We start from the raw sequence: 25,062 nt of genomic DNA, 5'->3' as shown, positions 1-25,062 counted from the left end.
TATGCAAGAGCTGATTGATAGAAAAGGAGAGACATTACCCATGCTCCAGGAAGCTCACATGCGAAACTTGTAATCCTGTTGCCAAGTCTTACATGAAAAGAATCAGGACAGAGGAGGGTGAAATGGACAAAGGTAACAGCAGCAACAGAATAAGAAATTGTTCTAAACTTCTTGAAAATTTAAAAATGCTTGTCCAAATAACTAACAGATGAGGGGGGTAGGGGAGAATTTGGTTTGGTTTGTTTGTGTGGTTGTTAGGGTTGGGTGTTTTTTTGACAAGTGGAAGGAAGCAGGTAGAGCTTTACCTCCATAGAGTACAAGGTTACCATGACTGGGCTTGGGTAACCTCCCCATCCTACAATGCCAACCACTTGGATACAACATTTATGCTACCTGAACTGACTTCTTTGATATCTCTGGGATTAGAGATACCTCTGTTGCAACCTACTCTTCTCTCAAGAGATTTACAGAGAACTAAAGGAACTACAACATATGAGAGCAAAATAGGCCCCAAACTTACTCAAATGCACAGAATAAAACAATTTAGAGTCTACATCACATTTTTAAGCTGTTGCAGGTAAAGGAATACAACAGAAAACTCTGAGGAGCTGGATTTTAAGCCTTTAACCACTGAACAAAGAGCCTAAAGCATGAGGCATTTCCCTTCAAATAGGCATCAGCTAAGTCAAAGTGAAGAAGCTGAAGCTACTGCTACATTTTCAATGATATTTTCAACATTATAGAGGAAGGTGGGGTTTTTTTGTTCTATTTTTTAACTACCACAAGCACCAAAGGTCAATCCTGAAACTGAGGCTGGAGACAGCACCGATGTATGACGAAATGACAGGGAAGTGTGACTTCTCATTAGATTAAAATAAGTCAACTCTTCAACTCCCAGATAATAAAAAGTCCTGTCCACTCCAACACCTCTGGTTGGACAGGAGCAGCAAGAAACGTTTGTGGTTTCAGCTGGCTATACAGCTTGTTTGTGACATTTCCATAAGAACCATGTGTACACAACAGTAATTTCTGATGACCGGAGATGCAAACCCCATCTAACCCAGAGTGATCGGCCATCCATGCACCAGGTGAACTGCAATCTCTACACTGTCAGCAGACTGGCCAAGAAACGCAGTCCTAAAATTAAGTACTTGCCTCCATATTGGGAGCTTTTAAACTGTCATTTAATTATGACAGTTTAAACTGTCATATTAAGTCATATTAACCTATTTATATCACTTTATTTTTGAACATCCACATCTGAAAGCTTCCTTTAAAAAAAAAAAACAAAACCAGCTAATTTCACTAATCTGAAGATACTGTGTATCTTTAACAGCACCAAGGCATATTGAAAATCAGAAACTTGAAACCTTTTGGATGAATTGATTTTTTTAACCCTTTATTCTGAAGAATCTCTGGCCAACAAGGACTATTTACTTCTGTACACTACCCATTTAAACTTCCAGTTCTTAAGCATTTACCTGTTGCAAAGAAAAGTAATTTCTGCTGCAGAAAAGTGAGTACATTTACCTGAAATAGGGTGTTTATTTTTAAACATCAGTAAGTTTTGTATGCCCCACAGGTGGTTGAGGGCTAGCTGAAGCCTAGGAATGGCTGCTGAAACTCTTTGTGATGTTAAGTCACAACTCTCCAGTGAGAGGACCTCTGATGTTCAGAATGAATCAAGCATTCTCCCCAACTGTAAGTTTTTGTTTGTTTCTATGACTGCAATTTCCTAAAGAAAGCAAAAACCCAATTGCTTTAGTACCTCCACATCCTTGTCAAGTCTGGCAAGTGCTTTTTGCAAGTTAAAAATACCATGTGGAAAAGGACAGCAGGACTGAGAACAGTAGGACAGCACAAACCTTGTTTCTTTAACCGAGCAGGCCAAGAGCAGGAAGAGCTCAAGCCAAACTACTGCCCCCACAGCACTACTCCAAAAGCACCATATCCTGACCTAGCACAGTTCCTTGGAATCTTCTTATGCCCAGACTGAAGGCAGAAATTTTCTTGACAGGAATAGTGAACACTCCTTAGATTGCCCAAGAGACTTCCAGGAACAGCCTTCCCGCTTACCTCTCCTCTGGGACAGGGGGATCTTGCCCAGACTCTGCAAGGATGGCACTGGCCCCTGTAGGATCTCAGGCAGTTAGAAATGTTTTGCCAGGAGACAGTTATGGAAGCCCTGGATTTCTAGTTCTGTGCTTTGCAGGACACAAAAGTCAGAGATTCATCAAAAGGCAGCTTCTTAGCCAAGTATACTTCCTGTACTTGATCAAGTCTACTTTAAGTCTTGGACTGAAGCTCAAGCCTACAAAGAACTACAGGAACTGTAATTCATGACATCAAAATAGGTCTCAAACTTACTCAAATCCACAGAATAAAACAATTTAGAGTCTACATCACATTTTCAAGCTGTTGCAAGTAAAGGAATCCAAAAGAAAACTGAGGAGCTGGTTTCTAAGCCTTCAACTAATGAACAAAGGGCCTAAAGCATGAAGCATTCCCTTTCAAATAGGCCTCAGCTATGACAAAGTGAAGAAGTAGATGTTCCTGCTGTTACATTTTCAATGTTATTTTCAACATTACAGGAAGGTGGGAGTTTTTTGTTCTGTTTCCTAACTACCACAAGCACCAAAGATGTTGGACTCCAGCTTTGTTTTTAACAAAGCAGAAAGGGTAAGTGCTGCTAGAAAGCATATTCCTGTACTAAATACGCTCAGTATCCCTGCTTAGCTTTGGTCTGGACATCATAGCCATCCTGCCCGGCCTGCTTAGTCAGAATTTCCTGCCATGGGGTAGTTTCAGCTGATTATGTTCCTTAAATATCAGCCTTCCTATAGAACCATCTTAATAAGAAGCTCTCTTTCTTCACAGTCAATTGAAATACTCTATTCAGGCACAGCTACTGGCACTCCAGGGCAGACAATTTGCAGCGATTCATTCTGAATTTTAGAATTAGCAGATCATGTTCCAGTGAGGGGTATCAAGCTATAAAATCTTACTGCATATTGCAGTCAGGCACTACAGCAAGTATTACAAAAAAAACAAACACCATTATCACAAAAGAAAAATGTTAAATTTATTATTTTAGTTCCCCTCTGTCTTTTCCTTGTCCTTCATCTGTACTTGGACCTCTCTTTGTCTTTTGATTTCTTAGGACTTCTGCTTCTGTCTGCTTTTTTATCCCAGTCTCTAACTCGGACGTCTTCCCTGTATTTGTCCTTTTGTCTGCTGTGAGTGTAATCTCTGTCCTGAGAACGGCTGCGGCTCCGGTGTCTGTCCTTCTTCTCACTCTTGGTCCTCTCCCTGCAGCGCTCTTCGTGCCTTCGCTCGGAATCCTGCCAAAGGAATTGGACAGAAAAGCAGTTACAAACAAGAGGGGGAAATATACAGAGGCATGAAGAGAACTAGAGAAAAGTCCAGCATGGCTGGTTCCTTAGCTACAGCTGGTACTACCTTAAAGGGATTCACATCCATGATGATTTGAAAAAGGTAACACAAAAATACCCCACTGAAACTATCTGAAGAAGGTAAGTTTACAAGTAAGTTTCAGACAGTGTTTATGGAAAAAGGCATGGCTGTCAGGAATGCTTCTTGCACTGCCCAAGGAGCTTTACAAAAATCGGTTATATCAGAGATTCCATTCAGATGTACATTATCAAACTCTTCACAAGCCTCAAACAAGTCTGTAAACTAGATTTAGATTTTGGATTTTTTTACCTAAGCAATGCAAGTGTTTCCAGAAGTTTTGGTTCAAGCCCCACAGGCATTCCAGTGCTATGCAGATGCATAACATATTTTCAGACCTGCCTGTAATAATTCTTAATGGGCTGAATTCTAGGCTTCAGCAAAATGAACAACCTGACAGTTTAGTATCACTCTATGTGCTAATAGAGAGAGATGATTTTATGGGATTTTAATAGCAACACTGTTAAGCACAGATGAATATGAGTTAAGAAAAATGTCTGCATTAAATCACACAGTATTTCTTTCCTTGTTCCAGATATTATTTTTCTGAGGATGTACCAGGACAGCAGCCTTCACAACTGTATGGTTAAAACCATATACTCTATGTACAAACAAGCAAACTTCATTTATTTAAAAGAATGGTGAAAAAACTACTTTAAGCAGAGATTTTATGCAGAGAGCCAGTGACTGGTGTGGTTCCCAGAGCAAATACCACCTTTAGAATTACATCAATAATGCTGAAATTACTAGGGTTACAATAAGCAATATAAACTCCCCAGACAAAGAGACACATGAATAATCACAGGTTTGATCTATAACAAAAAACATTCTCCTACTGCTGGGTACAGTAATCTCACTGGTGACCAAATGCCTATTCCACATCTTTACTGTCAAACTTTATTTCAGTACAGATTTTAAAATCTGGATCCACCAAAAAGACTCAGTGGTGCTTCCAGCCACTTGTCCATCCATTCTCAAAATGATGCACAGCCATACTTCTCTTGTACCCAAAAGTCTCACTCTCCACATGTTTGAAAAAGCCAACAGATTTCAAGCCCCTCTGAGACAAGGCCTGAGTAAACATCAGATGATGGACATGCTCGTGGAGGGGTAGACAGGAACAAGACAAAAAATATTGGCCAGAAAATCAAATGGTGGGCTTGGTGAATGGCTGCCTTCTATCTGGTTTGTTGCTGGAGTTTCCTCCCAGCACATGGGAGAAACAGGAGAAAAGCAGGACAGCTTTCAGTTGAAAAATCTACCAAGTAAACACTGGAGATGAGGCTACTGGCCAAGTGGGGACAAGGAACAGGTTAGTGAACATTTCCAACTACAGACAAATAGCCCACATTGAATGCCATGGAAAGGGACGACTTGCTGAAAGGATCAGAAGCCTTACAAGCATTTAGTTAAACAACCACAGTGACCTTCACAAAAGCATTTAAGGCGCAGGTGAACAGGACAAGTCTGGAAGTGACACAAAGAAGCCACCACAGTAGCTAATATGATCACAATATATAAAAAAAAAAAGTGTAAAATGAATTAATAGAATGAATTTCATCTTTATTTCTTGCCAGCATAAGTTACATTTCCCTTTAAATAAGATTTTCCATTTTGAAGTCTGGCATAGAAAAAAATCAATTTTTAAAAAACACTGAATTAGTAAAAATAATGGTATTTTGAAACCAAATTTTTATTCCCAAAAGTAAAAACTACACTGTTTTGGAAGAAGAAGAAAAAGGATTCATACTCAAAACCAGCTCTCTCTTACTGCTGAAATTTGTATTTCTCAATCCAGGGTCACAACCTCTCATCAGTCAATAAGTAAGTGATGACCACCCCAGTTCTTAATTCAGCACTGTGTTGGAACACATATGAGGAAGGAAATAAGGGAAGAGAGAAAGACTCTTCTCTGGAAGTTCAAGGCTGATTTTGCCAGAAGTAGTAACTTGCTAAACAGCAGTCACAGGTGAAATAGCTAGAAATATCATGGCCATAGAAGTAGAATGCATGTGCCACCTCTTACATACATTAAACACACTAGTTAAAGGTTAAAAGGAGCAAACAAATAGAGAAAACCTTTTCTGGGGGGAGATTTTGATAAAACTTGACCCTGAATACAAAGGGAACAGTGTCCAATAAGCAGTAAGTAAAAGCAGGAAATTAAAACCAGAAAAATCAGTACCTCTGCCAAAATCATGCACTGCAGAAATCTGAAATCAGGCAGTCCCTATGTCTCACAAAAATCTATTGGATAGGTTATACTACTTTGCAGATCTAGTTATCTTAAAAAATAAAATCCAAGAGAAAATGTACGGATAATACTGGAAGGAACAAAGTCATAATATAGATCTCAGGCGGAAACATGTCCTGTATTGAAAAAAACTCCATTAAATCCTATTCACAAACCCACATGGCAGCCCACCCTCCTGCCCTAAAGCCACATCCTGTTACTTACAAAAGCAAGCCACAGCACCCTACCTCTTCTATCCACTGGAATGAAGTCAAAGAGCACAAGACTCAAAAATATATTCTTGAAACATCAACACGGAGGCCAGAGATTCAGGAAACGGGTGTCAGACTAAGAAAAGGATGAGTCAAAATATACTAAAGAAAAACAGTGACACCAGCAAGAGAACAGAAAAACAACTCAACATCATGGAAACTATTGAGAAAGTAAAACCCCTTCAAGTCATAGCTAGAGCTGATAGCAGAAACTGCAGTTCCAGTTGCCAGAGGTTCCCAGTATAAGCCCCCTATCTCTTTTAATTAAAATCTCTGCCACACTATGGACTCACAGTAGAAGTTTCTGTATGAAGCATGGCTACTGTGGTCTTTGGCTGATGAGTTGTGGAAGGTCTGGTGCTGTTTTATTTTAAAGTTCTTACCTCAAATACATTCAGTTATTTACAAAACAGGGTTAAGGGATAATGCTTTGTTTGCCTATACTAAAAATGCTACCATTCACTAAAAAATTTCCATGCTGTTATACTTTGTGTTGGACTCAAAATTCACAGTGAATATATCCACCTCAGGAACATGCCTGCCTCCCCTTAATTTCACATATTATGTCCAAAGTATGAACAGTAAAAAATATAAAAAAATTTAAAAATCTGTATCTGCTAAACAGGATTTGTCACCTAAGATGGCTGCAGATTTCACTAGAGAGGCCATGCCCAAAATACTGAGTCTGTGAGACTGAGTATATACTGCTCAGTATGTGCATACTGTACAGTACACACTAACGAGAATATTCAAATCCAGAGAGAAAAATTCTTCCCAGAAATTAATTTTCACAGCTCCAAGAGGGAACTACGATGCTTGCCATCAGAGAATAGAGATAAGCCTCCATCTGTGATTTCAGGCGTAAGAAAGCCAAACTACTTACAGCAAAACGGGTAAAGGTGACTTTCTTCTCTAAAAAGAGAGAAGAAAGCTGTGGGAAAGAAGATACCAGAACACAGCAGCAGCAGACTCTGAGAACAAACCACATCAGGAGCAGCTGACTAAATCACAAAAAGACACACATAAACACAGAGGAGATCACATAGACAAGCATTAGAATAGTTCTATTCCAGAACCTGAAAATAGCACTGGGAATCCCTCAGTCCTCATTCATGTTTTTGTGCTATGAAATCTCACAATCCCTTTACAACAATTAGAACAGATGTTAACAACCTATTGCGGCCAGCACTTGTTGTGCCACCTGCAAGGGTGAAGACAGCTAAATGATTTTAAAATCAATCTTCTCTGCTGATAATGCATGACCAGCCAGTTCCATGGGTGTAATTCCTGAACCATCAGGAACAAGTATTACCACCAAAACCACCTGTTTCAAGAAACAGACAGGAGAAAGTCTAAACCAACATTAGTCCACACCTCTTGTATACATATGCTGCAGTCAAGACTTTACTTACCTGAACAAGCCCCTCCCCTTCACTCAAAGGACCCTGACTGAATTAGTACAGTGACAGAAAGACTGTCCATGAATGAGCAATAGGGCTCACTGCTGGCACTAGAAGATTTTAATTGTTGATGTTCATGAGAAAAATTATTTTCAAGCATCACAGCAAGAAGTGATGTGTAAGAAAGAATCACGTATGCTTTGTGTACACAGAACTTCCTGCAGCACTCAGAATTCAGGATGGGACAACAGCCTTATGTGCTGTGGCTGAAACTTTTTCACTTTCTGGAAAGTTGATAAAAGACAGCTTTGTCGTCACTCATAAAGCTTGCACTGTAAAAATACTGGGCTTTTTCTTTTTCAACTTAGCTCAAGTCTTCCTAACACTCCCTTCAGTGGTGATCAACCCTCCGCTTTCCCACTGCAGGCTTTGCTTCCACAGAACACCATATCTTGAGTATCCCAATTTCTCAGAAATGTGGAAAGGCTGCCCTGACGGGCTGCAGTGGAACTAACAAATGACAGAATTTCTGTCTGCTGGTGCTCTCCTCCACAGCCCCAGCCTCACAGCACATTCCAGATGCAAACCCACACACAGATTTTACACAAACACTTCCAAAACAGTTAAGGACAAATACAAAAAGATGATGTAAAAGGACTGTGTTTCCAACTCCATATAGGAAAAACCCATATATGATGGTCTGGCAATAAAATCAGGCATAGGCTACAGTCAGGAAACATGATTGACTACCACTTTATGAGTAGGAATATGTGAACAACAGGTTCAAAGTGCTGAAGATCCCCAACTTTATGAGAGGCTACACTGCCTCTTCAGGATATTTTGGCAAAAATCCATCTAGACATGCCAAGCTTCAAAAGTCCATGAGGATTTGGAAATCCTCTTTCATAATCAAATATTAACACCAGCCTTCTGTAGGTTTACAGCTGCTGTATTTTACACAGGACTTTGCACACCATGTCCTCATTCAATATCAGACTTTTTTCCTGGCTTCTTTTATGAGGAAAACAATGAACAGGTATAAAGTTAATGCATGAAGAGTCAAGTACCTTAGATTTTTTGGTCCTCTTGTCATCATCTTCATCTTCAGAGTGGTGGTGCTTTTTCTTCTTCTGTTTCTTAGCCAAGTGCGACTGACTTGTGTGAGACTCTTCTACATCCTCATCCAGCACAAGGTCATACTTGGCACTGGTGGTGCTGGTTAAGGACAGATCTGCTTCCCAATATTATAAGCAGCAGAACACAACAGCTTGGGAAGCAAACCAATCCCTGTTTGTCTGACAAGGGTTTACCAAGACTTAATGCATACTTCAGTCAGAACACAGTTGTACACATTGAAAAAAAAAAAAAAAACAGCTGCGCTGAAGTGACTGAAATCTGTCCTGTCAAACAGTACAGCCAGGCTGCATTCTCCTTTCTTTTCTACCTGTGGATATCTGAACAAGCTATGGTGTTTCCTCTCATGCTTACCACAAGCAAAGCATAATCTTACAGAATGATTTAATTATTAGTATGGTCTCATTTAGGATGCAGAAGATCGCCTCTGAAACCACTCAAAAACTCTGTTATGCCATATGTCATTCCAGGGATGTGGGCTTGGAACATTGTTTACCTGCACACAACATGGATGTGAAACAGCATATTTCGATTTGACTAAATTCATCAAAGCGAAAACCACAAAATATTAAATTCCATCTCAAATCCAAATGGTTATATGAGGTAGCAGGAAAACATCCCCTTGGCAGGCTTTAGAAATAAGAAGTTTTTTCCAGGCTGTTTTCATAAACTCTACTTAATTTAAAAAGTACCTTTGACCAGGAAAGGATACTCTTGCTTTGGTTTTACCTTTTCTTTCAGAGCAAATTTTGAAGGTTTGTCACGTTCCTTCTCATAGTCCTTGAAATCTTCCTTGGTATAACGCCCACCTGTCCGCAGAAAAATATATTCATTTCACTCTAACCACAAACACAACCAAGACTCACAATTACCATTAAGTGTTGATGATGATTATGGGGCTCTTTATAACCACAGAGAGCTCCACAGCAGGATACAGTTCCAGAAACAACACTGACATCTGCATAACAGAGTAGAAGAGAGCAGGACAAGTTGTGATGTTCTGTCCTTCTCTTGCTTGTAAATTCCATTACACAACATCCAGCTTTCTCCTCATTCATGTCAAGAGGAGACAACACGTGAAGAAGATCACAAGCAACGGGCTTAGTCCCATTTCTATTACAGGTCCTATATCACACTACTTAAAATTCTGTTACCATGAAAGCCTACAGACTGCTCTCTTTATTAAATGATTTTTTGCTCTGGTCTGTACTGAGGGAAAGCTCTGAGACAGCTACAGCTCAAGAATTTAAACGGAAAACTGTGAAAAGAAATGTTCACGTCTAGATTTAAAGGGGGACACGATGGATTTCAGTTTCCATTCACTCACTGAAACACCAGAGCAGCAAACTGCGGCAACGTGCTGTCCTCTCCCGGCCACGCTTAGAACTGCAACACCTCCGGCTCGGCCTGAAACTACCACCGAGGATGGAAGGTAATTTTTTGGGTGCCATATAAGCACAAGACGACAATATAGTCAGCTTTCCAATATTTTGGACAATTCAGACCTCAGATAAAGTTTCCCACTCAGGCAGTCAATACAGGATGACTGCAGCACCTGGTATAGACAGAATACAGAATCATCCCAGCTCTGTGCAGGATAAGTTCCAGTATCTCAGTTTTCATGGCCACAACCCTACCTGGAGAAACTGCACGCCAACAACTTGAGGGCTGACTGCATTTTCAGAATAAGACAGATAAGAATGTCACCAATGCAATGCACAGACACCTCTCCAAGTCCAGTGTTTTCCTCATGCCCCCAAATAACCAAAGAACCACTTCATCCACCTCTTCCACCACCCTTTTCCTCCCAAAACATCCTCAAACATCTGAAACTGGGTTTTTGTAACATACAACCTGCCAAGCAGTATGTTTGATCTACAGGAGGTGAAGAGCAGAAATCCCTGGCCTGAATACTGACTTGTTCTTGTATACACCTGACTGTCATACAGTGAATAAAGAAACTAGAAAATAACAATGTATTAGCTTATTATTTTGCTAATAAGTAATATTAAAAAAAAATGTCCAAAGTTTGAGATTAAAGAAGCGTTTTAGTGGCAAAAATACATTGGCTAAAAAGGTAAACAGTGGCCATTCAATGTTCATGTAACAGCAGGAGACCCTTCTACTCTTTCTTGTGAAATAAATGAAGGGAAGAGCTAACAACTGTGTTGCACTATTTATTACAATGCCAGGAACATTTATATGCCTGAAGATGAAATGATTTAAACTCCTAACTCTTCATACAATTAGTTTAGAAGTCATGGCTTATTAAGTTATGAGGATCAAAGAATTGCAAATATACCTACCTTTTCCCTTCCATTTAATCTTTGCAACAGACTGGCTAAAATCCACATGTATCCGTCTGTCATCTATCAGCACATTGTCCATTTTGAAGTAGGCTTTCTCACAGTCTTCCTCCTGATGTTAACCAGGAAATCTTGAGTCACAATTATTTCATAGGAATGTTCACCGAAGAGCTCAAACACAAATTCAACTGTTTAGTGGCATACATTTCTTTCTGAAATTGCCTAAAGGACCACAGTTCTTAAACTGTACCATTAAAAAAAATAGTTATGCTTTGTCTGAATATCAGCATTTCAATTCCCAATTCTTCAGTTCATTTCACTCTTTTAAAAAATTGCCAATCCAGCTACACATTTGGTACATGTAACACACTTAGAAAAAAAATTGGAAAATAGGACAACTCATAAAAGTTCCATTTTAACTACGTAAGTAGGCTAAAGAAAAGTGTTTTCCTCACAGATGAGAGATACCAGCACATAAAGCTACACACCACCAAGAGAACTACCACCATCAATCTCACAGTAAGAGCAGTGTGTTGATACAGCAAGCATAATGTACAAGCTCAGAAAACTACTGTCCACATGGATCTATCATATTCCATACAGCCTCCTTTCTTTATGCTGCATGGTCCTAGCATTCCTTTCTTTAACTCTTGAACGTCTTAATGCACTCCTGGGGAAAAACAAAGCCTGATCCCCTCCTACTGGCTCCCAGACAGCCTAAGTACATTTTTATACTGGCTGCTCAAAAAGCAAAAGCCTTAAATGCTTGTCTCATTTAGGACCCACAGCTTCCATAACTAAGTTATAGTTTCTCTCAGTAAGAGAAAATATTAGCTATTCCACACTTAAAGATGTCAGTGTTTTTCCTAAATGGAAGTATAGCAAAAAGGGGCTTTTACAAGCAGGATCTACACACAGTTTATACCTAAAAGCCATACCTTTTCAAACTCAATGAAAGCATAACAAAGAGATTCACCAGTCTTCCAGTCTCGGATCACTTCACAACTGAAAAAATGATAAGAAATTAAAATGTCAACACTGTTGGAACAAAAAATGTAGGGTAGGAAAGCACTGCTTAAGAGGGAGAGTAAGATTCAAAAAATAACCCAAAAAACCCCAACCCACAAAACTGAAACACCTTGAAGGTATTAAAACACTTGATTCTGAGACCTCCTGCTGCAAGAAAAAATGCACCAGACATTGCTTTGAGCAATTACACTAAACTCACACGTGGCTACCATGAACACAGAACTAGAGATTAATAACCACTGGTTTCTAATCAGTGAAACAAAATATATTTTCCAACATTACTGTTTGTTCTTAACTTTTTGCATTTCACTATTGCAAGACAAGAAATATCACATTTTGTTTTCCCTGTCATTTTAAGTTAAGTTTAAACAAACATCCTGTGACAAACTTTCTCTTCTCAGCAAGCACCTCTTCAGCAGCCCATCTTTTTATCATGCAGGTCACTGGGCAAAAATAAGAAGCCTGAAAGTATTGAGTAAGTAGTGCAAAACGGGAAGAATATAGAATTGCATCAGTATTACACAACTCTTGTACTGGACATAAAAATCCTGACTACAGGATGCTGAAGGAGTGCACACAGGCAACAAGAGCGGGATATGTGGCATTACGGTAAGAATAATGTGAGACTTCTCCCGTGTGTAGAGAGGAAGTGACAAATCAGGATCCACAATCAAAAAGATGATCAAGGCAGAAAGAAAAAAATAAAGCAGGGGAGAAAAAGAAAAAAGTAGACAAGGCTACTTTTACAAGCTATAGGAATTCTTTGCAGCAGAAGGCAGAATGGTTTTGTGAAAGAACCCTCCTTCATGGATTATTCAGAGAACCTATCTGGAAGTGGAAGGACTGCAGAAGAGAGACAACTCTGACAGAGAAGCAAAAAGTTAGAAATCCTTGGGTCATAGAGAAATCATGCTGGAGTTGTTAAGAGTGGCACACAATGCCAATTTCAGTGTAGTTTAGATCTGTGACCCTGCAGGGCTGTGTGCCAGTATTGCACAAACTGCTAGAAACTCCAAGCAGAAGAGAATTAGCATCCATCTGAAAACACAGGGCCTACTCCAGACCCCTGGAATAAACTTAAGTGAAGTGCACTGACAGAGTCAATATGATCATGTGTGGTGATGATGATCCATTCCATGAAGTCTTTTGAAATCCCTCTGCAAATTCTAATAAACTCCTGCACCAAAGGTTTTTGGGGAAAGTAAGCACTAAGGGCATATGGAACATCTTTGAATTGATAAACATTGCAAAAGACCAGGTAAGAGTAAACTGATTCAAAGCTTGCTGATGGTACTGAACTGTGCTGATGATACTAAATTGTTAAAGGTAGCAAAAACAAAGAGTGAAGAAATCACAGAAAGTCCTTACAAGACCAGTAAGACAGCAAATGACCTTCATGACATAGATAAATGCAATGAGATAAGCATGGGTTGAATCTTAACTGTATATTGTAAAAAAAACCCCAAAAAACAAATAAAAAAAACAGCTTTAGCTAGAAAAGATAGCTGTTTCTTTACACTAGAAAAGGAGTTAAGAGTAATATAGAGAACAAAACTGTTTCCCTATAAATCTGTAATTTCCTCAAACCTGTGTGCAGTTCTGGTTCTCTCATCTTGGGATGAAAACAAAAGAACAGGAAAAGGGAAACAAGGTAATGAAGTCTCTACTATGAAGAAGCATATGTAGAATATGTAGATTTGTTCTCTTAGCAAGGAAAAAAAACACTTTGGGGTGTAGGATAGAGGAATCCAGGAAAGCAGATTTCATTGCCCATCCTGTCTTTTGATAGTAGTACTAGAAGCAATCAGCTGAAACTACTAGAAGCCAAGGTCAAAACTGAGAAGGGCAGCAGGAATGAGGAACACTGTACAAGGAATGTATCAGATGCCACAGATGTTTGGTGCTTTATGTCAAACCACATATAGTACCACAGGAAAGAAAAGCCCAGAGACTCTATCCAGCTCATTGAGCATCTGACATAAAAACTGCTGAAAGGAGTGAGAGGACAGGGGGCAGGGAGGAGTGTTATATGTTTTCTTGGTTCCTACACTTCCTCAGGCTTTCCTTAAAACCACTCCTGGGGGCAGGATACTCATCTAGCTAGATCTGCCTTTGTATCCCCCCTGTTGTGGTCTCTGTCCAAACAGAGCATAAATCTCCTGAGACACCAGACACCTTTACAGCCAAACCTAAACAGACTGGGAGGAATCAAGTTCAGTTTCAATAAAGACGGTTTTCTCTTTTATCATAATTACCTTTTAATGGGACCAAATCGTGAAAATATTATCTCCAGGTCTTCACCTGTGGTCACAGGATTCAGTTTACAAACAAAGAGCACATTTTCTGGTGGCTTGATGTCTGCATCTGGTAAGTCCCCCACCTGGGATACAGAAGGAAGATATCCATCACTTCTGCCTAAAGCTCTCTACAGGCAGCACAGCACACTGGGAACACATCTTTTGCATGACCTCACATTCCTATCACAAAATCAAAACTTAATATTTTTCCTACTCAGTGTCACAAAAAAAGTGTTTTTATAGAACCTAAAATTCATTATTTATTTGCAATTCCATGGCTGGATTTCATTAAAGTTCACAAACACATTCTACTTTGCTTTTTCTGTTCTCAGCATAACAAACAGACAGCTCTAAAAGGTGGAAGTGCACCCGTCTGTCCCTACAAATCTTCTGCAACGTTGTGGCTAGATCTGACTTGATCTTGGAATTGTCTCTGCTGCAAACTATTCACCATAAATTTGAATTTGGTAGTTGTAAAGAAGAGAGATAGATTCACTCATCCTTCAATGGTGTGTATTCTTTTAGCTTTCTTTCTTCTTAAAAAAAAAAAACAACAAAGGACTTCAAAGTCTATTCAAAATTTTTGTTACTATGGAGTTTACCAGTATGCACTGGGAGGAGTTTGTCACAAATTAGCTCAGCTCTCTCCCACACATGCTAAACCTTTTCCAGGACTGCAGTATTCTAGCAGTATACTATGTATGTTACATTTTTTAATTGGATGCATTTCTAGCAACTTTTTAGAAAGCCTCCACTGGCCCACTTTGACAAGGAAGTATCACTGGTTTTATCAGAAAACCACAACATAAATGGTCATGCTCAATCCTTTCATTGTACAACAGATATTGAATAGCAGATTCTGAAACATGACATCATCACCAGATAGGTAATTTCAAGATAAGTAGTACATATCCTCCTGGATTTAATAACATGCACACACACTGGAATAAGATCTAAAAGGTAAATATAGAAAGATGTTCACCATTTCCAGAAGAATGGCACGAGTTTTTGCTTCTTTTTCTGCCTGAACTTCTTCTATTTCATCTGCAGTCCGTCCTTTTGTGTCATCAATTTCTTCATCTGCTCCTATTCTGCCACTCTAAAAAATGAAGGAAAAGGTTATTCATTACCAAGCCATGGCCAAAAATTCTTTCTCACTTTCCAACTATTACTTGGATAACCCCTCCCCTCATCCCTCAAGACATGAAAAAAGCTTAAGTCTGTATGTCTGCAGAACTGGGCTTTCATTCTGCTCTTCCCACACAGATTAGAACAAAAGAAAAAAAGAGAAGATGTTATCCTCATATTTCAGGCACTGTGAACTATTTCTCTGAACTTTTGTGACCAGTCTGAACCATATTCAGTGAGGTATTCTAAATTCTTTTATATATACCCAACATCTCAACACACAAATGTCAATTCATTTCTAATCCACATAACTCCTGGCACAAATGAAGGTAAGGAACACTAAAAATATCTGTTCAGTCTAGCAAGACATGAAACAGAACATAGCACAGTAATAATTTTGTTTTTATACATATACACCTAGGCAGGACTTGAGGTTTAATTTTTTTCTCCTCATCAGCATCTCTAGAATGCTGCCTGTCTTAGACATTTCTATGCTAAAAGGGGTATCCTCAGACAGGCTATGAGGGGAAAAAAACCCTCAGTACAAGTCTTCACATCTCTTTGCTGCTGGCAGTGAACTACTAAATACCTTATTCTTAACATATCTGAAGGTACATCAGAGATTAACCACAGAACACATGTACTCTAAAACCCTAATTTCAATCTTGTAATTGTATCTAGTAAGCTTAAAAATAAACAATATTCTCTCTAGTTAATTAACTCATTACTTGAAACAACTGTTTCTATACAAGGCAATAATCTCACATGCAAATTCTGTAACTGCATACTATGAGTAAATTATTAATAATTGCAATTATTTTTTAGAAAACTGCTTCTTTTTGAACAAATAGCCCACAGTAGTATGTGTGCCTAAACATATAACTCTAAGAATCACCAAGATTATTTCTACTGAAACAAAGCCTATTCACATTTAAAAGGAAAACAGCAGTAAGCATTTTAATATTAATAAATGTTTGTTATATTTTGTCTTCTGTCAGAATATACAAAAAACCAGTAATACCTGCATTGAATATTCTGAATGTTCTGCTTATCTACACTATAAATAGAAACCTAAAATACAGCTTTCAAACATAATTCCACCAGAGCCACAGGGGAGAGCATCCAAGTCATGCTTTCATCCTTCTCTTGAAAGGTTAAGCAGTAACCTTATTTGAAAAGTATTTGATCAAACACGGCAGTAGCTCCAAATAACTGACAAGCATTTGACATATCAGAATTCAAGCTGGCACTGTAGGAGAACACCTCCTGCATGAAAAAATGTGTAGTTCTTTTAGGACATAGATTTGAGAGGCAAAATCTTAAAGACTGATTTCTTATTTTGGCCAAATCTGTTCTGGACATTAACTGAGATAAACTTATTTAATTATTTCTTCCAACTTTTCCCTGTCACAAACACTCACATCAAGCTGTTCCTTTGTAGGTTCTGGTGAGCGATCAGGAACACACAAGCCAGGTGGATCATCAAAGGGATCATCCAAAATTACTGTGTGATTTATCCTTAGAGAAAACAAAATCAACAGCACCATTGGTTACATGCAAGTAAAGCTTGGTTTACCCAACTAACAGCAACCAGCCTCACTAATTCTCAGTTGTATCCCAAACAGCCAAATATCCTGTAAATTCTAGCACTGACGCTTTTGTAAGTGCAACATGGCTGAATATTTTTGTACATACTTGTTTATTTAGTACTTGCTTATTTTACTAATAATTACTCAGGAAAAAAGTATTTAAGATAGCATGCACAGGTCACTTGATGTCATGATACTCATCTAGTTTCCAAAAAGAATAAATTCATTCAATTATAAAGTATTCTACAAAAAGTAAAGTTAAAAGCAGTTATACCTGATATCTTGATATGGGATGAAGTCCTTATCTACAAAGGTTTCATTGATTGTCTTCAATACATCCATGCCTTCTGTCACTTCTCCAAATACTGTATGTACGCCATCGAGGTAATCCAGGTTTTCCCCTGTGGTAATGAGGAACTACAAAAGAAGACACAAAACTTGGAACTAGAAATAGAAAAATTCAGGTTGTGGGGGCTTTTTTTAACCTTAACACACTCTCACTGAATTCAGTGGGGAAAAAAAACAAACCTCCTCCTATTTTTTGTAGAAGATTGCTCTGAGAACATAGTGAGCCAACATACAGTTCACAACCACTGCCTGAGGAAATCTCCCTCTGCAGGAGCCTGTGGGTGCAGCTCACTGGACTGGGCACAAAACCAGAGGGGCAGAGGAGGAGCAGAGAGCTCTCCTGGGGAGGTTTGGTCAGCAAGACCAGCAAAGGTTGTGACTGGCATCCCAGCTGATGGAAGGGAGGGGACACAAAGAGCAAGGCTACACCTTGTGAGCTGAGCTCAAATCACCTGTCCACCAAGCAGCATTCGGCAGGTACTTTTCCCTAAATTTGGCAAAAACTCCCATAGTACTATCTTTACCTAATTCTATCCAGACTTTTTTTCTTCCTTTCCACAAACCCTTGTCTCCTGAAAAACAGGATGCAGTAGCATTGAGAGAAGTAGTAGCACACACTGACTTAGATCAACTCCAACTGGCACTGGAAAGCATCTTATCACAAATCAGAACTTTCACCTTAAGGCAAAACTGAAACTATGAAAATTGACACCAGCTGAGAATTTAATAACAAACTTTAGAGGGCACTTGGCAATGGAGGAGGGAGGAAGAGGCAGACATGCACAAATAACAGGACACAACTGCTGCACCCACACTTCACAGACTGGTAATATCCCACTCCTCATTCTCTCTACAACACACTAAAGACTGGTTACTATTTGGTACAGTTACATTAAGCTACACTAAGGCAACTCCATGTAGTTGCTCTCTGGATTTTTTTTTCCCCAAGAAAGAAGCTGCAATAACGTTCCTGGGACCAGCATCTATTCCCACATGCCTGCATATACACTAGCAGGCTGCAGCTTAAATATAACTACAAATATCACCTCCTTTTCCTGAATCCCCCAAACATGCCATTCTACATATACAATGCAGGGAGGCAGCATAATTACCTGTAAATATTGCAAGCTCTAGCTTGACTAAAACTTTACCTTTTTTAAATTGTTCTTTGATTATTAAAAATTCCTTTAAAAATATGGATATTACAAAAATGAAATTGTATGGATATTAGTAAGGCATTTTAATTCATAAAAGTGACAGTGCACCTAAAATAATAATAATATAGAAATAATAGCATTCTATGAGCTTTCAATATAAAAAAGCCTTACAAAATAAGTAAAAAGAATCACCTACAGCAAAAACTGTGTGTGCATGAACAGCAAAGGGAACAAGACCACTTTCAAAAACGGTTTTAAACCAGCACTGGGGTAAAACTGTAGACTTACATTATTACTGTACTTTCAAGTAACCATACAGGAGACACTGTGATATGACTTCAGTTTCCAAACTAACACAAAGTCATAACCAGAAAATGTCACTCTCATTTCGAAACTCAAGTTTCCTTCATTTTCACTTCCATTTAACAACAGATTTTTTTCCTGACAATTTTATACATTAGCAAAATCACATCAAAGTATTAACATAGAGAAATAAATAAAGGAGAAAAATACAGGACTGAGTACCAGCAAATAAAATTAATCTAGGACAGGATTTGAACCTGAGCATCCTAATTCCTCTATCTGTAACCAAATACCCATTGGCATCTGGAATGTTATGGAAACTATTTAGCTATGGTGAGGTTTTTAACATGCCTTTTGACTGTTTTACCAAATGATGCTATTGACATGAGAGTGTCTTTGTTATGCAGCCTTTGTAAACTCGTGGAACTTCTATTTTAGTTATTTAGACATGTACCAACACCATGTGCTGACCTGTGATCCATGCTGATCACTGCCATTGTTCACCATTGACACAGTTCCCTTCTTCTTGTGCTTGATTCTCGGCACCTTTTCTGCCTCAAAAAATCTAGCTTGATCACCATACAGTTGACTAAAAAAACATGTATAACAATTATGTTACAACAAAAAGGAATTTTTAAAAGTGAGCTGATCAAACATTGTAAAACCGTAAATGACATCTACAAAAATTTTACATTTCACATTTACATTAGGCCTTCAAATAAATCTAGATTTTACACTGCACTCATGAATATATTTATGGACCTGTACACTTTCACAGGTTATATTACAAGGAACAACAAATTCTTCTCTCAACATTTCACAGGGGCTTTTTGGGGGGTGAGAAGGGTATACCTATATATTTTTAAATACAGTATTTAACATTTTTCTGAGGCATGAAAGAACTACACATTTTAAGTAGGTTTTGCAAAAATAAGTTATTCCACACTGTAAAAATGCAGTTATTTACATCAAAAATTTATCTCCCAAGAGAAACAGAAAACCAATACAGATATGTGCAAAATCATTCTTTATAGTCACAGGACTAAATACACTAATTTGGGATATACTGGATATAACAAACTGTTGCATTCTTTTAAATTTTTTTATGTCTAACCCTGCTATCACTCATTTTGTCTCACTCCATAAACTGACAGAGGCATGATCAATAATCAAGGGATTTGCCCAAATTTAAGGACAGTGTTGTGTTTAAACTCATTTTGCTAAGCAGCTGTTAGGCTCTATGAAGAGAAGAACCAAATTAAACTTTGCCTGCAGGAGAAGAAACTCCAGTTTCATGGACTGCAGCAGTAGCACACAGGTATAAAAGATGTACTGTCTTCTCCATGCAAGTGCCAGACAGGATCTGACACTCTCATCACACTGTACTTCCCCATCTGCCATACAACTAAGTCTCAGAAGACTTGAAACACACCAAAATAAACCTAAATTACTTGTGTGCAGAGACAGCTCAAGTCTGGCATGTTTACCTACCTAGACTTGCATCTTAGCACAGCTACACTGCTCCCAGGAGCACTGCAGTGGATTCATGGATCCATGAGTTCCAGGTTTTGTATTTAAGAGGCTCTGACAGACTACTCAGAAAAGCCAACACTAGTCTAGCACACTGTGTCTGTTCCAGCTGAACCCCTTTATCACTGTATATTTTGTTCCCCAACATTCCCCTGGTAAATAGTTCTGCTCTGTAATTTTAATTCTACTTATAATAACTATTTCAAAACAATCATATAGCACTCTATCCTAGCTGTTTGAATGATTTCTTCAACTCTTGTCTCGATGACCACTGAAAACTTATTTTCCTGAAGAAAAGCAATTTCCTTATAAACATTCAACATGACTAAAACAAACTCAAGTAAGATCACTTTCTTACACAGAGAGGAAATCAAGTTTAGCCTCTATGCTCCACTCATGCTCAATTCAGTACATTTTGTTATAATAATAAATGTATTCACAATGCAAATTGATTGTCTTCTACAGAGCATTTAGTTATGATACTTTTCTTACCAAGCATATAGTTATTTTATATATATATATATAAAGCATATAGCTTTTAAAGACAGAAGTGTATGTACAAGTTGTTACCTGTAACTTCACTTCTAAGGTCAGAGACAGAACAATGTCCAGGAAAACAACAGTGAATGGCAAAACGCAGCATAGAAATTAGAAAGGTATCTAAGTATGAAAACCAAAGAAGCTTATGCATCAACGTTTTTATTTCCCACCAGTAATTCTGCCCTAAGAAAGCTGACGACAATCTAACTGGAACTCCTACTCCCTTACACAAATTCTCTGTTGAGATCTATAGATATAAAATTTTTATACATAAACACTTACCAAAATATGGATTCCCCTCCACGGCCAGTTCCCATGGGGTCACCAGTTTGTATAATAAAATCTCTCTGTCACAAAGGAGAACACATAAAATATTGCTTTCATGTCTGTGATTTTAAACCAACAGAAAAAACACGGAATTGAGAATACTCACCTGTACATTATAAATAAGACAGTAGTTGTAGTATTTGACTTTGCAGAGCTTCAGGAAATTCAGACAAGCTGTAAGAAATCATACCAACATTTACAAAGGAAACTCTGGACACAAAAATAATAGATGTAACAGAGATCTAGTTTAACGCTAGAGAAGTGGTTTTGGAGCAGACTGTGTCGAGACTTATCAGGGTACAGCCTATAAACGCTGAGAGAAATGCTCCAAGGAGACGTAACATCTCCCTTCCTACAAATCATCTCTAGCGACTCCAAGAACGCTAAACACAGCGAGTTATACAGACAACACTTCCCCCCCATTCCCCCCCCATCCCTGCGTTTCTCTTCCAACACTTGCGAGAGCAGCTCACGGCAGCGTTTTGATTAGCAGCGATTACATTTGTGGCCGCAAGCGCGGGCCGCATCCCCCGGCCCGTCCCGCTGGAGGCCGCCCCTGCCCGCGCCAGGGGAAAGGCCGGGGCCGGAGGGGTCAGAGGGGCCAGGGAAGGGCGGTGCTGGGGCTGGGCTCGTACCGCGGGGCCGCTCCTCCGTGTACAGGTCGATGACCAGGTCGCCCACCGTGGTCTCCAGCAGCACCGCCATGGCCGCGCGCGCCGCAGCCCGCCCCGCCCCGCGCCCGGCGCGCCCCCTGCCGGCCCGGAGGACCCCGCGGCTTGTGTCGAAATTAAGGCGGGATGTTCTTTCGTATGTAACATCCTTGAACTCTTTCAGACAGAACAATCAGGCTGGAGAAGACCTCCCCCTGAGATGGAGTCTCAGCTGAGAGCCAACTGGCACATCAGTCGTTCCTAAAAACCTCCGGAGATGGTGAATCCACAGTGTCCCTGGGCAGCCCTCAGCCTAGACCGTGCTCTTGTAGGATACTGAGTCATTCTGAACTGTTGTGCCCAAGCACAAGAAGCTGGACCTACAATTATGAAAACCTGACAGACCCAAATTATGTCCCTACCACTGGGTGACAAAATTCCCCGCTCTTCATCACATGGCTGGCGACCATGAAGCATCTAGTTACTGGCTAAAATCATGACGAGAAGGCATCAGCTAAGGACTGCAATAAGTGGAATCATTAAAAAGGAAGATATTCGAATGTAATCCATCTGTTCAATTATGGAAGACGCATACAAGCAACGAGATTTTGTTTCGAAGAATAGGGAAAGGCAAGCAAGTTTCCCCTTGGAGGCTATGCATTGTTTCCAAACAGAGTTTGTCACAAGCTGAAGGAAGCCATCTCTTTGCAAAATCCATGCAGTAAATATCGTATTTATATGTCGGGCTCAGCACTTGAAACAGATAAATAAACACAGTGTATTATGAGCAAGTGCTTCATCTGCTAGGACTTGGTCCAGAACCCACTGAAATTTCTTTTTTTTTTTTCCTTAGGCATTTAAAGAAAACTGCTGTGCAGGCAAAAAAACCCCAAACCAAACCAACCAAACAAAAACAACAACAACAACAACAACAAAAAAAAAACCCACACAAAAACCCCCACAAAACAAACAAACAAAACACACAAAAAACCCCTAACAAACCCCAAAAAACCCATAACAACAACAAAAACAAGACCAAAAAAACCCAGTATGAAATCTAACATGTATTCATTGTCTGTGACATGCTGTGCCACATTCCCAAATCAGTGTGAAAAAGATAGATAGAGGGTTTGTTGGATATCTATGTTTCTGAATAACAGGATGGGACTGCCAGGAGATGTTCTTCAAGGTTTTATTGCCACATCAGTCTCAGTACAGGGTGAGACAAGAAAGATGGCAACAGCTCACATCTTGCTAACAGCAGATGGAATTCTCTGTGTCAGGAGGCCTTTTAAAAGTTTTCTAACCAATAGCAAATTGTTAAGACCTCACAAACATCTGCATAAACCAACCACTAAAACTACATGTATATCTTATATCTAACATTAGGTGGTTGTTTCATATTTTTTGCTATTCAGGAACTTTTTATACTGTTCTATAAACAAACCACAAAGCCTCATTTTTAAACTTTTCTATTATCTTGCCTAACATTTTCTACTTGCTAAGGCCCAACTCTACACAGCAAAGTCTTTCTTATTGTTTTATGTCCTTATTCTTGTATCCTTTTCACTTTAGGCCTACATCTGCACTACTATGAAAGCTTTCTGCTTTCTCTGTTTCCCACAAGGGTTGATACTTAAAGCTTCTCTCCCCTGTCCAAGCAGTGAGCAGGTAAGGAACGCCTTCCAGTGTGCAGTCTCCTGCCAGCAGAGCACAGCGGATGGATGGGCTGTCACCCGGGTTCCTGGAGGCTGCTCTGAGCTGAGCTGGGCCACAACAGGGAATAACCAGATGGGCTGGGATGGGCAGGGCCAGCACAGGTGTGCCAGGGCCAGAGGTTTCATTGTACACCGTGGCCACAGGGTTTGTTCTTGCCCCCACTCCTGAGCACTGCCTGGCAATGCAAGGGAAACAGAGCTCAGGAAAGGCCAGGAGGGTGGCTTGGGCCTTGCTAATGCCTTCCCTGCCAGAGCCACCAAGGCCCTGGCTGGAGGACAAGGACACCTGGAGGGGCAGCAAGGACCTGTGTCATGGGTGTGCAATGGGGAGGGCTCAGGCAGAGCCTCCTGGGCACCCCAGGAATGGTGGGGGGCACCTCGGGGAGCCAAGGGAGAGCTGCCCTCCCTGGCCCCTGGGGGCTTGGACACAGCTCTGCAGAGGCCAAAGGGACACAAGGGTAGAGGGACACGAGGGTTGGCTCCATGGCACAGGTGACAGAATCATCTGTGTTGGAGGGGACTCAGAAGGATTTCATCAAGTCTGACTCTTGCAGTGGCCAGTCCATACAGGGATGGAGCCGCACGGTGCCGAGGGCCCTGCCCTTCATGGGGAGTGGGCACCGGAGCCCGGCTGGGGCTGCCGTGTGGTTGTGCAGGCACAGCCCAGGCTGCAGACACGGGCTGGTGCAGCTGGGGACAGCCGGTGTCACCCAGAGCAGCTGTTGAGCCTGGTGGTGTCCCGCAGCCTGTGGAAGGTTCTGGAAGCTCTCTGCAGTTTTGGCCGTTGCCGCAGCAGTTGCCGCAGCAGTTGAAGGCTGCACGCCCAGCCCGGTGCCCGTGCTCTGGCTGTAATGGTAACTAAACCTCATTCCCTCCCTCCATTCCCCCAGCCCACACTGCTGAGACCCAGGCTTCACCACAAACCAGGAGCCTGAGGAGGAGTTCTGGTCATACGTGGCCCCTTGGGCACCGCGGTGGGGTCACAGCTGATGGGAGAACTGAGGGTGTTCCACAGCAGGGCCCGGTGCCAGCAGGAAGCCCATGGAGAGAGCCCTGCTGGCCTGGGAGGGCCCTATGCTCCCACTCTCAGAGCCTGGGGACACCCAGGAAATTGCATGGCCTCTGCTCAGATTATTGTTGGGCCTTCACTTTTGGCCACAGTCAGGGGCAAGGACTGGGCTAGAAGGACCCCTTGCATGTGCACGACACATTTTTATCAAAAATAACGAAACTTGAAATAGGAATTTAACTCATTTTTGTGAGTTCTCTTAAGACTCTTTGCTGTCTTCATCTCCGGTGAAGATAGGGCCATGGTGAGCCACAGTCGTAAAAATGAGATTGTGAGACCACTTCAGAGGGAAAAGATTTATATTCATGAAATCCAAGTAGTAGGGAAATCTGTGCTGCTCAGCTCCTAAACATGAAATTCTCCTTGGCAGTCTGCAAATTTTAAGATGGAAGAAGAAAAAGAATTTCTTTCAGATTTTTTTTTTTTTGTATGTAAATAAGGACATATTAAGGCATGTAAATATAGCCATTATTTTTTCAGCTTTATTGGGAACCTTGAGATCCATGACACAAGGGTTAATCTCTTAAACTCAAGGACTGACAAAATGACACAACCAAGGTC

At 40.2% G+C, this 25,062-nt stretch overlaps 1 protein-coding gene across 1 annotated transcript; it reads right to left on the bottom strand.

Moving 5' to 3' along the window:
• Positions 1 to 3,068: 3,068 nt before the first annotated feature.
• On the bottom strand, positions 3,069 to 21,790 carry PPIL4 (peptidylprolyl isomerase like 4). Its single transcript, XM_083857136.1, has 13 exons — positions 21,700 to 21,790; positions 21,171 to 21,238; positions 21,020 to 21,084; positions 19,139 to 19,256; positions 17,134 to 17,276; positions 16,692 to 16,788; positions 15,125 to 15,241; positions 14,101 to 14,225; positions 11,755 to 11,821; positions 10,817 to 10,928; positions 9,223 to 9,319; positions 8,444 to 8,582; positions 3,069 to 3,341 (listed from the first exon to the last, which is right to left on the bottom strand). The coding sequence occupies exons 1-13, from the start codon at positions 21,767 to 21,769 to the stop codon at positions 3,120 to 3,122; spliced, it is 1,440 nt and encodes a 479-aa protein (XP_083713262.1). The 5' UTR covers positions 21,770 to 21,790; the 3' UTR covers positions 3,069 to 3,119.
• Between the last annotated feature and the right edge of the window lie 3,272 nt (positions 21,791 to 25,062).

This window comes from Zosterops lateralis (assembly GCF_965231275.1).
Source record: "Zosterops lateralis genome assembly, chromosome: 3".
NCBI classification, from domain to species: Eukaryota; Metazoa; Chordata; class Aves; order Passeriformes; family Zosteropidae; genus Zosterops; species Zosterops lateralis.
This window is presented reverse-complemented; position numbering and strand designations above follow the sequence as displayed.